This window comes from Myxine glutinosa, chromosome 5, assembly GCF_964187855.1.
Source record: "Myxine glutinosa chromosome 5, kmMyxGlut1.1, whole genome shotgun sequence".
NCBI classification, from domain to species: domain Eukaryota; kingdom Metazoa; phylum Chordata; class Myxini; order Myxiniformes; family Myxinidae; genus Myxine; species Myxine glutinosa.
The window spans coordinates 83,161,435-83,179,020 of NC_136265.1; the positions used below are offsets into that span (position 1 = coordinate 83,161,435).

The following is a 17,586-nucleotide window of genomic DNA, read 5'->3' on the forward strand; positions in this document are numbered from 1 at the left end:
GAGCCTGCCCAGTGCTGATATGTGAGCTCTTAATAAAGACTCTTGTTTGTATCCAAGCGTTGTGGCCTACCTCTCTGGCAATCGAGTCGTGTGTGCACAGCACCACAGCAGATCCACTCCAAACCCCTGCACGGTAACCCCGTTTTAGCCCCAACCCACGGGTGTAACACACATAGTGGCGCAGACCCTCTCCATTGGCGAGGATAATGAATGTCTTCTCGGTCAGGATCCTCAACATTTTATACAAAATAGAACAAATTGATATTTGAATGAAGAACACATGGAAATCTCTTATTGTCCCATTTTAGAGTTCAAGGTTCAAATACGAGCCGTGGTTCCTCGATTGGGGTTCGATCAGGAATTCTTGTTCGTTTTTAAACAAAACCCGAATACTTGCAACGAAATCCGCAAATCTGTGGCGAATCTGTCGGTTGGAATTAAACAATATCCGAATGTTTATGACGAAATCCTCGATCGACGGCGAATCTGCCGATTGGAATTTGTGAATTAACTATTTTTCAGGGATTGTTTGAGTGAACTGATCGTCTTTGCTCACACGTTGTCTGCACTGTACTGTACGGGACTGTACTCTTCACTTCACTGTTCGCCATGAATGGAGATCTCTCCGGTGAGGATAACAGGTTGAACCCTCCGGGATCCTCGAGTTTCTCCGATGGAAGGAACTTGGTCGGTCCTGAAGATTCTCACTCGGACTGCAGGTTCAGGATCGCTCGACCTGAGGAGAACGAGTCCGGACACGGTACGTGATGTTTACTGTTTAAATACATTTACATGGGGAATCACACCACGGACGGGGAGGGTTCCCTCGTACAAGATCGTGTCAATGTCCTGATCGGGATCCCTCGTACAAGATCGTGTCGATGTCCTGACCCGGTGTCCGGTGAATCGATTCCGCTCGTTGTTATCGAAGGTCGAACGGAGATTTTGATTCCTGAGAGCAGATTCGTTAATGGACGAGGTGTGAGAGAAGTTCAATCGTTTCCTCCTCTTCCCTCGGATTCTACAAAACTACTCTCTCCTTTAGCTTTGTTATAATCACCTGTACACCTTCGGAACTCTTTATCAGTATTTGTGTTACGTCAGAAACACAAAATGGCAGAAGGTTGAGGACGGGAGACGTTTTTCGATGCAGGTGAGGAAGGTGAAAGTTGTAACAGGTGAAGGTGAAAAGGAAGGTGAAAGGTGACGAAGGTGGGAGTTTCAGATGGTGATGGGAGAAACGAGGCTTTTTGAACCAATTGTTTCAGATGGGATGTATATTGTGCGTTGAGTGGATGTTCGTGGTTTGAAGGTTAAATTGTCCTTCAGTTCTACTTGTGTGAGAAGGAAATCGATCCTGATTTGTAAAATATCAGATCTTGATTTTGGCAGATCTGGATCCAGACCTGAACCAAACCCGAATCAGCTTGTTCCTGTCACCGACCTAACACATCCACCAAGTGTTTTTTTTTTTGTTTGTTTTTTGTATGCAAGATCGAGGCTCGTGGAAGAGATAACATTAATGACAAAAATCAAACAAACGGATACATAAGACGAAATAAAGGGAGCGGGAGACAAGATGGGGAGAGAGGGGGAAGCACACAAGTACATTTGAGAGCAGGGACGTCGGGAGATCTGTGGGAGGCAGAGGGCTTGGGGGGAGGAGGCAACGCATGGAACTGCTAGCAATTCCAAGAAAGAAGTCGGTATTTCAAAAAAGTGGATCTGTGGTGAATTTAGCGGGGGTAGAAAAGATCAAGGTTTTTGATGGGGGATAAGAGATGGTGGTGAACAGCTGTTTGAAAGACCTGCAGGTAGGAGTGCGATTGAAGGGAGTGGGGGAGTTTGTTATAGAGGCGGGAGAAAAGAGGAATGAAAGAGAAGGTGAGCAGGGAGTCTTGATTTTGGCAGTTTGACCAGACGAGGGTTGCAGGCAGATCTTGTGCGACCTGCAGGAGTATTTGGGGGACAGAGCACAGACAGGGCTGGGGGGGCTAGGCCAGAGAGGAGTCGATAGAAGACAGAAAGACCACCAACCTGCCTGCGGTGAGAGAGTGAAAAGCCCTCAGAGTTAGCTTCATCTCGGGAGATTCCAATAATTCTGAAAGCTTTGTCGTCCAGGAGGCAGTTTTCAAGAGAAGCCTAGAAAATGGGTTTCGTGTAACACCCACTGCACAGTTGGTTTGTCATTTCAGAGTGCTTGGGATACATCTGTAGAACAAATCCAGCCCTGATGTACAGTTAAATTGTGGCAACAACAATAAATGGCAGCCACTTTTCTATTAAGGGGGAAGCGCAGAGCTCGAAATTTACCAATTTTTTTTGTATTTTTGTTTTTTCAGTTCTTCCAATAGGGATTCTTCAACATTATAATTAAAAGGATAGTGGGAAGTTTGAAGCGATTTTCGTTATGCTGTTCAAGTATGATTAAAATTTTAAAAATATTATACCTTGTATTATACCCAAAACACACAAAATCGCTGAAATATGTAGTTTTTGCTTTTCGACTGTAATTATGCAATATCATCTTTATGTTGTTCAAATGCGGTTATGATTGTAATATGATATATATCTTTATGATGTTTTCAAGAAACAAAATTGGACAATCCATAAGTAAAGTCAGAAAAATATAGATTTCATTTCCCCTTAAATCATCAACCCCACTCCTGTTATGACCAAAAGTCCACCAGTAATCTCAGCAAAAATATCTCACCAGGGCAAATCTGGCTGCGTATCATAACCATAGTCATTCACTGAACATTACATTGTTAACATATAACTGTTATTTGTTGTATTATTAAAATAAACACATATTTTGCGACTGAATCATCCTCGAAGTGGTATAAAATCACGATAATGTCATCATTAATTTTCCTCATCATCATCATCTTCTGAGTCGCTTGTGGAAGGTTCTTTGTTTGGGTTTTTGCATTGTTCACCTCCCATGCAAGTGCAGGCTTCTGTGCATGGCATGTTATTGTTCTTGCAGGCACATACGTGGCTGCGTTGACATGCAGACACTTTACACTTGCACGCGGTCAGCTCAACTAGTCCAACTGGAGCAGGGTCTTTGTTCATGAGGGTGCGCTGGAGAGTTCCATCTTCGATGTTCCATCCATTACCATCTGGCGTTGGTGGTGCTTGGTTGGGGAGCAATCACTTCTTCCAGATGAATGACTGATAGTTAGCTCGATAAATGTGTTGCCTAATACTGTCAGATGTTGGTGGTAGGCATTCACTCTTCTGCCTTTTCTGGCAGAACATCCAATATCTGATTTTGTCCGCCGTGTCACCTGCTGCCTGAGCTGTTGTGCACAGCGAGCATATGAACCGTTCACAAGCACAGACAGTATCTTATGTCGGTGGGATAATATCTCCCTGTGGCCTGGAGGGGCTAAGAATGAATGAATGAATGAATGAATGATCGTTTTAAGGCCATTTTCCCCGCTAGAGCAGGGGTTAGCCTTGCGGGTCCCATGACAATCATGGTTCCTTCTTTGAGGCAATGTTTTTATGGCCGGATGCCCTTCCTGGCACCAACCCTTAGTCGCCTCTTACGATGCGCAGGGATACGGTGTACCTCTTCTAAGCCGGGGTCGACACCGGGATCATTCATCCCAGCAAGCTGGTACTGAATTTGCCGACCTCGGAAGGATGACAGGCTGAGTCAACCCCCCTGGTGTTAATTTAGCGATCGACTGGGATTCGAACCCAGGATCCTGGGATCCCAAGCCGGCACCTGAACTGGGAAGCCAACACCAGGCCAACACCAGAGAAAAAATAAATAAATTAAATCCGTCAAAATCTCAGATTTATGCCTCGGACACCACCCCCCTCATAGAAAAGTGGCTGCCATTTATTGTTGCTGCCACAATTCAACTGTACATCAGGGCTGGATTTGTTCTATAGATGTTCCCCAATCACCTGGAAGTGACAAACCAACTGTGTAGTGGGTGTTGCATGAAACCATTTTGAGCAGATTCTGGCTCCTGGACTATTGGTTTCAACGGCGTGAAGCCGAGCTCGGTGTGAGGCAGGAGCACCAGCCCAGAGGGGAGAGCAGTATTCCATTGAGCTGCGGATGAAAGCCTTGTTTGTGGTGAGGAGCTCAGGTGTGCTAAGGAAGGACTTCGCACGACGGAGAATGCCAAGTCGACGACTGGCTTTGGAGGCCAGCTTGGAAATGTGTTTTTTCCAGGAAAGATCATGGCAGATTGTGAGACCCAAGACATTGAGTGACAGAACTTCTTGGAGAGGATTGTTGAGAAAGTAGATGGGAGGATTGTCCAGACGGTCTTTTCGAAGAGACATAGTGAGAGTGTGAGATTTGTCAGGATTGAAAGATATGTTCCACTTCTTTGACCAGTCTGTGATTTTGTCCAGGTCTGCAGAGAGTGAGGAGGCTGCAAACTGCCGATCTGAGGGATGATTTTACATCTGAGGGATGATGAGGGAGAGAGGATTTTACAGAGAGTCGGAGAGATCATTGATGAAGACCAGAAAAAGCACAGGGGCCAGAACACTGCCTTTGGGAACTCCAGCCTGAACAGGAAGGGGAGATCAGGGAAACCCATTCAGGACCACACGTTGACTACAACCAGAGCGGAAGTCCGCAAGCCATGCATGGAGATTTCCATGGATATAATAGGAGGAGAGTTTGGTGAGCAGAGTGGGGTGCCAGACCGTATCGAACGCACTTGATATGTCAAGGGAGACAGCTCTAATTTCCTGTTTGGCATTGAGGACCTCAATCCATTGTTGAGACAGCAGAAGCAGCATGTCCAGAGTAGAGTGACCTGGTCTGAAGCCAAATTGATGATCAGAGATCAAGCCATTGGAGAAGAGGAAAGATTTCATATCCGAAGCAATGATGGATTCCATGACTTTGCTGATAATTGGGAGAAGGCTGATTGGTCTGTAGTTGCAAGGATCTGTTTTTGCACCTTTTTGTGTTAAGCGGTGATGTTGGCTGATTTCCAAACTGATGTCAGATGACCTTGAGCAAAAGAGAGGGTGAAGAGAACAGAGAGAGGGTGTGAAAGAGCGGCAGAGCAGGATTTTAGGACTCGTGGGCTGATGCCGTCTGGTCCAGTTGCAGAATCAGTGTCGAGTATTGGCAGAAACTTCTCCACCTTGTCAAGAGAGAAGGACACAGAGTCTAGCAGCAGCTGGGTACGACTGGGTATGGTGGGTACAGAGAGAGACGGGTTTGGAACTCAGGATTTTGAGGCAAACACAGAGTTGAGGCATTCAGCTTTTTCACTTGCTGAGTCAGCTGTGTAGCTGTTTGAGGTAAGGGAGAAGATGGAGGGGGAACAAACACCAGAAATGGATTTGAAAAGTCGCCCCCAGGATTTGGAAGAGGGAGACAGGTTTGAGAGTTCAGTCTTGAGAAAACCTTGAGAGTAGAGAGATAATGTTCAGTCTTGAGAGTAGAGAGATAATGTTTCCTGGCTCTCCTGAGGGTAGACACACACTTGTTCCAGGCTTTGTGAAAGGAAATGAGATTGCCTTCCATTGGATTTGCCTTCCAGGAGGCAAAGGCAAATTGTTTCAGGGCGACTGCCTCACCACAAGATTCTGTGTACCATGGATGGGAGTAAGGGTTTGACAACTGAAGACGGGATGGGCTAAATCTGTGCATGAGAGAGAGCAGTTTACTTTGGTAGAATTCCCAGGATGAGTTGATGTCAGAGGCAGTCGAGATGGGAGACCAGTCCAGATGATTGATGGCTGCTTGAAGACCGTGCCAGTTGGCCTGAGTAAAATGCCAGACTAGTCGATGTTGAGGAGGCTCTCTGAGAATGGCCAGAGAGATGTCCACTTTAACAAGCATATGGTCAGATGAACCGATTGGAGCAGAAGAAGAGCAGCAGACAATTGCAGGGAAGTTTGTCAAAACCAAGTCTGGAAGAGAAGATGCTCCATTGACTGATATCCGGGTCGGGAAATTGGCAGATTGTGTCAGTCCCAATGAGTCGCAGAAGTCCTTTGCTGAGGTGCCATGGCTGGTGAAAGAGGGACCCACACCCAGCCAGCTGGCATGATGACAGTAGAAATCGCCACATATGAGGAAGAGAGAGTTGGGCTGAGTAGATATAAAGTTGGTCCATGTTATCAGACAGCGAGATGTAGATGGAGTCATCACTGTTTGTTGGATGGTACAGAACACATATGAACAAAGGGTGGGAGTGAAGTGGAAGCCATAGCCAGAGGTACTCCTGGGGGTGAGGTGGAGAGAGGGCATTGCAGGGAGAGTGAGTAAGAGAGTTTTTGATAAAGATAGCAACCCCACCTCCAGGGCGAGGCTCAGGTCTATCATACCAGAGAGGGAGTAACCAGGGAGAGATATTAAGGAATCAGAGACATCTTGAAGGTGGAAAGTTTCTGTTCAGCCGATTTAGTCTGGTTTGTCAGAAGCAACCTGCATGGAGAGGTCAATCAGGTTTGAGCAAAGGCCCCGGATGTTTGAGGTCCATACCATTAAGGAAGAGGAAGGGGGAGCACCGGATACAGGAGAGGACAAGGGAGGGGAGGGATAGGGTAAGGTGAGGAAGAGGAGGAGGAGGTAGGGAGAGCTGTTGATAGTGTGTCACAGATTTCAGAATAGCTCGGAGAAAGGGAAGGATGAGGAGGACAAAAGGTTTGATGGTGATTGGGGGAGGTGCAATGAGGTGTTGCTTGAAGGGTGGCAGAGTAAGGAAGAAGGTTGGAGGAGATGGAGGTAAGAGTTGGAAGGGAGAGGAAGCGGGGGTGACGCTTTGAGGAGGAGGAGGGGTGAGAAGGGAGAATTAGAGAAAAAAGGAGGGTGGGGAGATTTAAAGGGATGGGGGGAGTTTTTTAAATGGAGGGGTGAGGGGGGAATTTGGGAGGGGAGGGGTGTGGGGTGAGTTTGGGAGGGGGGGGGGGAGGTGAGGAGGGAGTTTAGGAGGGGAAGGTCGAGTGGAGAGTTTTGGAAGGGAGGGGTGAGGGGGGAGTTTAATAGGGGAGGAGCATGGGGGGAGATTTGAAAGGGATGGGTGAGGGGGGAATTTCGGAGGGGAAGGATGAGTTTGGATTTTGGAAAGTGTTGGACAATTAATGGAAAACGAACTTTTATTGCAAAATGAGTTTCTTGTGATTTTCAAGTCATAGATCCGTTTTAATATGTTGGAGGAGGGGTGGAATGCAGGTGTGTTTCGGCAATGTAGGAAGGAAGAACTAACTGTAAGAGATTGAATTTTTATTTGAAATGAAGAGATTTGGTGAGAAACTCGAAAACAACCTTATAAAGAAGAAGAAAAATGTGTGTTATAATATACAACAGAACAAAACACTTCAGGGGAAAGTTTAAACATTTTAAAACTGAGCAGTGAAAACTAGCTGGGGAAATCTATCTATAATTCCAGTAATCTCTGTGTGTTTGTTTGTTTGTCTGTGACCGCTGTTTCTCGACAACCACGGGTCCGATATACTTTAAACTTGCCAGGTATATTGCTGGGGACCCGAGGATGTGCCTTTTCAAGGTTTCATATTAATCGGACAATTACTTACCGAGCTATGTCCAAAAAACGATTCAACCAATCAGAGAGCAGCGAGCTATCGCGTGTGCCGAACGTGGCGAACACACTCTGCCTCGGATGGCACATTTGAGAGCGTATTCATTTATTTCACGTTTGCAAACTATGTTGGCGCTATGTTGGCGTTAAACTATGTTTTAAAACTAATAATAAAACTAATAAAAACTAATTTGCGATTCATCGTAACTGCGATATACGACCTTCCGGAGCTCCTGTGAGAGCGTGCGCCATTACGGATAGTACGGGTACGTGCATGCCATATGTTGGCGTTAAACTATGTTTTAAAACTAATTAAATGGACAAATTTCATGTCATGTTTCATGTAAATAGAGGGGGGGGGGGGATTGTCACTGTACTCGCAAGCCGTTCGCCGTTCGCTTTGGCGTTGCGAATGGACCAAAACATTTCATGGACCAAACCATTTCATGTAAAGCGTTCGCCGTTCGCTTTGGCGTTGCGAATGGACCAAAACATTTCATGGACCAAACCATTTCATGTAAATAGAGGGGGGGATATAATTTTAGATATAGATATAGTACGGGCATGCCCTAGTTCCTGAAATGAGGGCATGAGGGATTCCTAAGGGGGATTAAGGATTCCAGCATAGGTTCAGAAGCAGGAACAGAAGGATAGGAGATTGACAGAAAGGAGAGCAGAGAACGAAGGAACAGGGAGGTGTATAAGCAATATTTTAGTGCTGAAGGAGAGGCCTACTTTTTTAATTTTTAATTCATGTTTTTTTGAAGGTTTGGTGAAAGTGGATCAGAGGAAGAAGGATAAAGTTGAAGAAGTATGGTGAGAACTGGAATTGGGACGGTGTCGTTTGGCTGGAGAGGATCGAGTTATGAAGGAAGGAGAGGAAAAAACAGAAAAAAACGGGTGGGGTGAAACAAGTGGTTGAAGAATGAACGAACACGGGAAATAGAAGGACATTCCTTTTTTTTCTTTTTTTTTTGTATTAAGACTAAACAGAGGGAAAGATGTTCTGGGAAGTATGGGGTGAAAAAATACTGGAAAAATGGACCACAAACGAAAGTAAATGGACCACAAACGACTGCCGAGAGGAGACAACAAAGCCTCGAGGCCTGGAAAACCAGGCCTGAAAACACGGCAGGAACCAACAGACAATAACACACAGGTATGCACGATTTTCACCGAGATCGAACTGGAAACATACTGTTACGGGACCGCGGCGAGGATGTTGTTTGCCGAGCAGATGGCCACCGCGCCTGAACAGTTACCCCGACTAACCCGATTCCTGAACGTTGGCCGAATCACGCCACAGATCTTCAATGGGGAAAAGACTAAAGCGAAGCATGTGAAGAAGAAGAACACCAAAGCAAAAAGGTTGGAAATGCTACTAAATTTATTCCTACTATTTACACAATCAAAGAAACCAAGGAGAAGGAAGGATAATAAAAGAAAATACAGAAGAGGAAAGGTGACACAGTGAAATCTGCTAGCTTATCTAAACAGGCTTAACTTATACCCTGGACAGAACAAACAAAGACGGACTCACACGGGGAATTGCAGAGTGGATTGGCTGGAAGGAGGTGGGTGGCTGGAGGGGAGGAAGGCACGGAGCTGGCTGGAGCTTGATCCTGCACGGGACGTCGGGCTGGACCTCGACGGCCGCCGATGCCACCGATCCTGTCGTGTGCGCGGGGTAACGGGTCGGAGCTGCTTGGTGGAGCCAACGCTGCTGGTAGGGGGTCTGGCGTGACGGGTCCTCTCTCCCTCTCTCACAAACTCGCAGGACCCTCTTTTTGCTTGTCGGTGATCTGATCTCCTCCCTCCTCGACTCTCTCTAGGGGGCGTCTTCCTCGGGTTATATAAGCCCCACCCTTGACCCTTTTGCGAACCTCCCCCAAACGTTCTTTCTCCGCCCTCTAAAGCCAACCCCTCGTTCTGGGTTGGTCGGCAAGGGCTGGTTCACTCCTCCCCTCTATGACGAGGTGGAGACACATCTTTCTTCCCCGACCTTACCTCGTGGCCAATGGTGGTTTTGGGGCGATTCGAGCTAGCCCCAGCCAAAGGGCAGCAATGGCGAATGAAGAAAACCGCCCAAATGCAGTTGGCAATTGCAGCAAACCTGGCAAACCTGGCACTTTGAAGATGCCATGTCGGAGGGATCTACTGTATTTAATGCAGTGCAATGGAGTGTCAAATTAATGGAAGACAAATCCTTAGCCTAATACACAGAATAAGGATATAACTACTGAACAGGGAGATATGGTGTCCTGCGTGTATGCTTTATGGAATTAACTACGGGAACGCCCTTTGACCTTTATACAACAACAAATGCAGGAAGGAGGGTGACATTTTACAACAATTCATGACACAACAAAAAAAAAAAAAACATTCTCATATCCACAACAATACAGTAGGCACTCGCACCGTAAAATAAAAATACAGTTTTGACAAAAATACAAATGGTAAAAATTCTTAACTTTGGGAGCGTGGAGAGCTGGCAAAAACACACGACCTCACCGGCAAAACCGGAAGCGGAGGGATGATGATCTCAGTGTTATCAAAATCCATCCACAACTTTTTGAAACATCATGTTTTTATATCGTTTGTGGCCCTATCTTTTATCTCACAAAAATGCGTCACCAAAAATATCAGCTCTATCAAAGCAAGCTTATGGCACTGAATGCAACATGGACACCAGGTTTTGTTCAAAATGCTTTGGGTGCTGGTTTCTCTTGGGAAGCTTGTGTCATCTGAAAGAGCAGAGATATCAGATAAGTCGCCATTTTGTGTCCCTCGCCCCGTCTGTGCTTGTGACTTGACGCCTTAGTTTTTATCGGATTATTTTACTTGATTGTATATAGTTATTATTGAATTCATTCTCCGTTTATTCGTTCGGGATTAGACCCGTTTGGTTTTATTCAAAGCTTTATCCCGGTGTGTACCCTGGTTAGAATAGGTACACCGTATCCCTGTGTGTCGTAAGAGGCGACAAAGAGGGTTGGCGTCAGGCAGGGCATCCGGCCATAAAAACATTGCCTCAAAAAGAGAACCATGACAATTGCAACTACATATGGGCAGGGTACAGCCTGAAGTGGAGATCGGTTTCTGAGGTTTGGGACATGGAATGTAGGGACAATGACAGGGAGATCAGGAGAAGTGGTGGAAGTATTGGTCAGAAGAAGAGTGGACATATGTTGTGTGCAAGAGACTAGATGGAAGGGAAGTGGTGTGAAAATGGTGAAGGGTAGGCAGGGACAGAAATACAAGTTTGTGTGTCAAGGGTGCCCGGAGGGCGTGAATGGTGTTGATGTTCGTGTTTTCTGAGGAGTTTGTAGACAGTGTGGTGAGTGTGACTAGAGTTAGTGATAGGTTGATGATGGTGAAAATGATGATTGGAAAGCTCTTGGTGAACGTCATCTCGGGATATGCTCCACAGGTTGGTCGGAGCGATGAATAGAAGGACAGGTTCTGGTGTGCGATAGAGAGGCTGATGGAAAACGTGAAAGATGAGGAAGTTGTTGTGGTAGGAGGAGACCTAAATGGACATGTGGGAAGGAGTATGGACGGTTTTGAGGGAGTTCATGGGGGTTACGGATATAGTGTGAGAAATGGAGAAGGTGAAAGGATTTTGGAGTTTGCTAGTGGAGCTGATTTGTTGATTTGTAACACTCAGTTCCAGAAAGGGGATAATAAGCTTGTTACATACACATCAGGTGGGTCGACGACAACCGTTGACTACCTGATGGTGCGTAGGCGATATAGGGTGCACCTCCGGGACACAAAGGTGATCCCGGGGGAGGAGGCTGTTTCACAGTACCACTTGGTTGTCTGCGACATAAGGGTGAAAGGTGCGAGGAGAGCTTGGCGGGTGAAGTACCAACCGAGAATGAAGGTGTGGAGGTTGAAAGAGGTGACAGTAAGGGAGGCATTAAAAGAGAGGGTGAGTAGGGTTGAGGATGATGTGGTTGAGCATGAACGTGGTTGGATGTCAATGAAAGATAGTCTGTTGGGAGCCGTTGGTGAGATGTGGATGGACAAAAGGACCACCGAGGCACTCGGAAACATGGTGGTGGGATGATGAAGTTGGAAAGAGGAATGACGAGAAGAGGAAGAAGTTCAAGGAGTGGCAGAAGGCGAAGGGTACGGGAGCAGAAAAAGCAGAGCATGAAAATTTTCAGGCAGCCAAGAAGGCTGCAAAGAAAGAGGTAGCAAAGGTGCAGGAGGCACGTAGGAAAATGTTCGGAGAACGCTTGGATTCGGAAGAGGGTCAGAGAACGGCATTCAGGATTGCAAAGTAGATAGCGAAAGAGAGGTGTGATGTGATGGGGGTGAGTTGCTTGAAGGACGAAGTGGGACAAATCGTTGTGGACCCTGATGGAATTAAAGGACGATGGAAAAGATATATGGAAATGCTGTTGAATACAGAGAATGAATGGGATGGCAACATGGAGAGTAACCCAGTTTTCGGACCGGCAGAGAAGATAACTGAGGAGGAAGTTGAGGAAGCGATAAAAGCAATGAAGAGTCGAAAAGCGGGAGGGCCGACGGGAGTTGTGGGAGATATGTTGAAGGCAGCAGGAAGTTGGGGTGTGAAGAGAATAACAGAGATCTGTAATCTGGTGGTGAAAGAAGGCCGCATTCCGGTGGATTGGGAACTGAGTACCCTCGTCTCTCTATACAAGGGGAAAGGTGACCTTCTGGAGTGTGGCTCGTACCGAGTGATAAAGTTATTGGAGCATGGAATGAAGGTATTGGAAAGGGTGTTGGAGAGGAGAATAAGGAAGAAGGTGAAGATCGACGCAGTTTGGATTTATGCCAGGAAGAGGAATGACAGATGCACTCTTTATTGTGAGGCGGTTCCACGCGAAGTATTGACATGGGCATTGAGGAATTTAGAAGTGGAGGAATGGTTGATCGGAGTCGTGATGACAATGTACAAAAGAGCGCACACAGCTGTAAGGACGAAGGACGGGAACAGTGGTGAGTTTGAGGTGAAGGTGGGAGTGCATCAGGGGTCGGTACTAAGGCCACTACTATTTGTAGCTGTGATGGAGGTGCTGGCTCAGAACGTAAAGGGGGGTTTACCGTGGGAGTTGTTGTATGCAGATGATCTGGTGTCGATTGCGGAAAGTATGGATGGACTGAAGGAAAAGATGAACAAGTGGAAGGAATGTATGGAGACAAAAGGTCTGAAGGTGCATATAGGAAAGACGAAGGTGATGGCAAGTGGTAAACCATGTGGTGAGGTGGAAAGAACTGGGAAGTGGCCATGTGCTGTGTGCAGGAAGGGTGTCGGAGTGAACTCCATTCAATGTACAATGTACAATGTGCGCTGTGTGGGTTCATCAAAAATGTAGTGGTCTGAGGGGGGTCATTAACCAGTGTGGCAGCGACATTCAAATGTAAGGTGTGCACAGAGGGAGCTGCAGATGGAGGAAATGTTGAGTTGGATCTTGGAGACGGCGTGAAGCTGGAAGGTGTGAAAACATTTTGCTACCTCGGAGACATGCTGAATGGAGAAGGTGGATCAGACACGGCAACGGTTGCTCGAGTGAGATGTGCATGGAAGAAGTTTCGGGAACTGAGTGGCGTGCTGATGAGGAGGGGAGTGTCGTTGAAGCTGAAGGGAAAGGTGGATGCTGCATGTGTGAGAAGTGTTATGATTTATAGGAGCGAGACATGGGTCATGAATGTCGAGCAGCAACGAAGGCTGGAAAGGGTGGATATGCGAATGGTTCGGTGGATGTGCGGAGTATCGTTGAGAGAGAGGAAGACAAATGATGAATTGCGAAAGATAATGGGAATAGAGCCTGTGATTGATGCTGAGAAGAGGAACAGGTTGAGACGGTTTGGTCATGTGTTGAGGAAGGATGAAAGTGACTGGTTGAGAAGAATGATGGAAATGAATGTAGAAGGAAGTAGAGGACGGGGAAGACCGAGAAAGACTTGGCTAAAGATGGTCAAAGAAAAAATGCGGGCAAGGGGGTTAACAAGGGGAGATGCAGAAAATAGGGCAAAATGGAGTACATTGTCATAGGGACCGCAAGGCTAACCCCCGCTCTTGCAGGGAAAATGGATTAAAAATGCATGTTGTTGTTGTGTTGTTGTGGCCCTATGTTTTAAAAAAAATTTAAATCCTATGCGGATCCAGATCTTCACCAACATCGAATCAGTTTGTCATTTGGAAAATTTGGCCGATGAAGTGTTTACATGATAAATTGTCATCACAAATTTGGATGATAAATTTTCAAATTGATGCCAAATAGGTGTTTTACATGTTTTGGATGGCAATTACCCTGACCTTTGACGAATATTGACAAGATTTAATCCCTAACATGTATAGAAATAAGATGTGCAAGTTTCATTCTGATATCTTGAAAAATTTCTGAGGTTTGTCAATAATAAAATCAAAAAACATTCCATTTGATTTAATGGGGGTGAAATTGTTGTCATGGACACCCTTTTCTCTTTGCCATGTGGGACGTGTCTCTTTGCCATGTGGGACTTGTCTCTTTGCCATGTGGGACTTGTCTCTTTTCCACTTGGGACTTATCAATTTTCCACTTGGGACTTGTCTCTTTGCCACGTAGGATTCTTTCTATTCCACATGGGACTTGTCAATTTTCCACTTGGGACTTGTCAATTTTCCACTTGGGACTTGTCAATTTTCCACTTGGGACTTGTCAATTTTCCACTTGGGACTTGTCAATTTTCCACGTGGGACTTGTCAATTTTCCACGTGGGACTTGTCTCTTTGCCACGTAGGATTCTTTCTATTCCACATGGGACTTTTTCTATTTAATGTCGTGTTTATAATCAATATATCAGACAATATAGTGCACATATTATTTTTGCCTTCCCTTACCAAGGCTTAATCTCCCCTTGGTAAGGGAACGGGGGTCGCGGAAAACCGTAACAATATTAATCTTAAGTGATGGTTCCAACACATGCCTTCATGGGAAAGCAATAAATTGTCAAATGGTTTGCAGATGAAGTGCTTGTGGGGACGATGGAAACTTTCCAAAGTTATTTCGAGACTTCCCAAGATGCTTTGAGCAATGAACATGGAAAGGAGGAAACACGTGATTCTCATCCCACGGAGCTGCTTGAGGGTAAGCCAAACTTTGTAATGGACATATCACACGGCTTTGACTTGTTTATTTGTTATTTTAAAAGATTAAACCTTTTTGTTCCAAACTCTGGAATAACAGATCCATTAAATTGTAGTCAACCAAGTGAGCTTGTTTACATTCACTGGACATGGATATTAGTTGCTTATAAAAGACGCAGATGTGGACAGGTATTGTATTTGAATAAAATACCTCGAAATTTTAATGCAATTTGTATTTCTGGCCTTTGCTCAGGATTGATCGGACAAATTACGCCAAGTTTGAAGAGTCTCTGCTTTATTAACATACACCTCGGAAATAGCATTGGAAATAACAAATCAAGTGAGGTGAATGTCATATGAACATTGGATGCAAGTCATCCACTGTGTTTGGATGACTTGCTGTGGAAGTACGTTGTCCAAATCAGTTTCATAACAATCTTAAAATATATACTATTTGATGTTTCCTTCTCCACAATGTGTTAAACCTGGAACATTTCCGAGAACAATAAATCTGGAACATATTTTGATTTAATGGTAGCCTCTCCCAGCTAAACTCGAGTTGCACATCACACCATTCGGGTTCAATCTCATCTCACTGTCTCTCCTATTGGACACCAGCTTGCGCTTTGACCCCATTCTGGATTCCATTCCTGATTGCTGTTTTTATTTTCTCTGGAAACCTTTCTTAACATTTCACGTACCATCTGACATTTGAAAATACTTCAGAACATTGCCCCAAAAACAGTGATTCCATCTCTCAGACAACCAGCAGAAGATCAAAAATACTCCCACACCTGAAGCATGAGTTTTAATCCAGGTAGTCCTAAATACTCACAGTACCTCTCTGAAAGGATAAACCAACCAACTCTCATATTTACTTCTTGGATTAACCTTGTGCTATGTTGAAAGAAATTAATTTTGACAACTTTGTTGGTATCACCATTCCCGATGGTGGCTCCATGAAAGGGCTAGTTTTCCATGTAAGCTTCCAAAGGCAAGTGCAAGTCGACTATAAATTCTACAACAGGCTTGTCTTCCCTTAATTCTTCGCGCTGTCAAAACAGAAGACCTAAGGTCTAACATTGGCGAAGCCTGGCTTGTTTGATACTTTAGTTGAAGAGGATAGTATGATAGAGGATAGGATCGTATGAAAAAAAATAAAAAAAATAAAGCTGTACCAAACCTCCCCATCAACAAAAAGTTTAATCAGACCGAAGAAGCCATGGAGGCTGCGAAATTGACCCTCTCCCCGACCTCCATCCCACAACTCCGGTGATATCCACAGCGTTTGCGTGGAAAAACACTGAGAAGTCCTTTGCACACGCAGCAGAGACACCAAGGTCCACATGCAGACCAAGCAGTGGGCGGAGGGGCGCAGGAACGAGCATGGTGGTGGGCCTGATGGCGAGCAGATCAACTCATGAGCAGAGGGAGGTCAGCCGTGGCAGGGAGGGAGTGCCCATCTGTGATGCTAAGGCAGATCCAAAACGTTGCCGACAAAACCAAGGAGAGGAGGAGTGGGATTGAAGAGAGTGTGGGAGTATTAACGCCATTTTTATTGTCACAAAAACAATTCGACTGCATTACTTTATTCTGTGTTTCGAGTCAACAATGAACAAACCATACACCGCTTCAATCTGAAAATTTGCAATAATGGCAAACGGATTCCAGTGTTACGATTATATTTGCTATATTATCTTACTATAATTCACCAAATGTCCGTCTGTCCGTTCAAAGGCACTGCAAAAGCGGCTCAACCGATCACAATGATATTTTGGGTGGGTATTCCTGGGACCGCTGGGAGGAAAATAGGCTGTATTGTTTTTCCAATTCTTCCAAGTTTTCCAATTTTCCAGTTTTTCCAAACACGATGGAATAATATTTACCGATATGAACAGTGGTGTGGCTTTTATTGAAATAATACTAATACTGTTTCGATTTTGATGACAATTATGAACCTGCCGCGAATGCCGAAGTGGACAGATGATGGCAATGTGTGGGTTTGATAATATCCAAATACAACCGTCATTCAATCGTAATGTTAAATCGTTAAACGTTAATCGTGTTAATCGTTTTGTTAAAGTATCAATTGATGATTGGAATTGAGTGAAAACAATTACGATTTTGAATTCGTAATTGTATTCACCCAACCGTACGGAACTTCACATCAGGATTGAAATATTTGTTTATGTCACGAATGTTGTTAAAAGTTTATTTTTTATATTAATGTTATTTCATTTGTGATTGGAGTTATGTTGTTTGGAATGAAAAAAGGGATATCGAGTTGAAGTGAATGATGGAATGCCGTGATGGTTTCTACTTTCTAAACGTGATTTCGCGGATCGCCACATGCAGATTCGCCATTCACTGTGTATCGAACAAACATACTCGTTTGTTTGCCAACGGGTACGTTTTTAATGGAAGTCCTTAACGAACTGCTGTACATGTCTGACGTGCGACTGAAGGTGTTACAGGAATGTGGAATTTATTGCTTTCATGCTTTGGCATTCGCCATTTCTGCATTGTCTGTTTGCTTTTGGCCTCCCACCCGTGCGTAGCACGGGTACCTCACTAGTTAATATTAATACTGTTATTATTATCATGAAAACAATACTACTGTATTAATAAACCTGGGATAATTTGTCCGAAGCAGCCTGCAGGTGAACCATGAAGGCATGAAGCTCAAGGCCTATAAGGACTATGTCGTTGGAAGACCTGTAACGCCCATGCTTTTGATATTTGATGGACATATTAACTCTCGGTTTGTTTGCGTTTCACACTGAATGAAAAACGACAAGGTAGAGCATAGCGATTGTGATATATGACAGGTTCGACGATATGTTCGGCCTGAACGAAATTGGAATCAAAATGGTGGTGTACAGAATCAGCCGCCTCACCACCATAATGATATTACACAGAATCACATCACCCTGTCATGTGACC

At 45.0% G+C, this 17,586-nt stretch overlaps 1 protein-coding gene across 1 annotated transcript in view; it reads left to right on the forward strand.

Moving 5' to 3' along the window:
- Positions 1-609: 609 nt before the first annotated feature.
- Positions 610-17,586, forward strand: part of LOC137428494 (uncharacterized) — a 36,270-nt gene continuing 19,293 nt past the window's right edge. Inside the window, exons 1-2 of the mRNA XM_078777370.1 lie at positions 610-760; positions 14,522-14,644. Coding sequence (XP_078633496.1) covers positions 610-760; positions 14,522-14,644 — 274 coding nt within the window. The remainder of the gene's footprint in view (positions 761-14,521; positions 14,645-17,586) is intronic.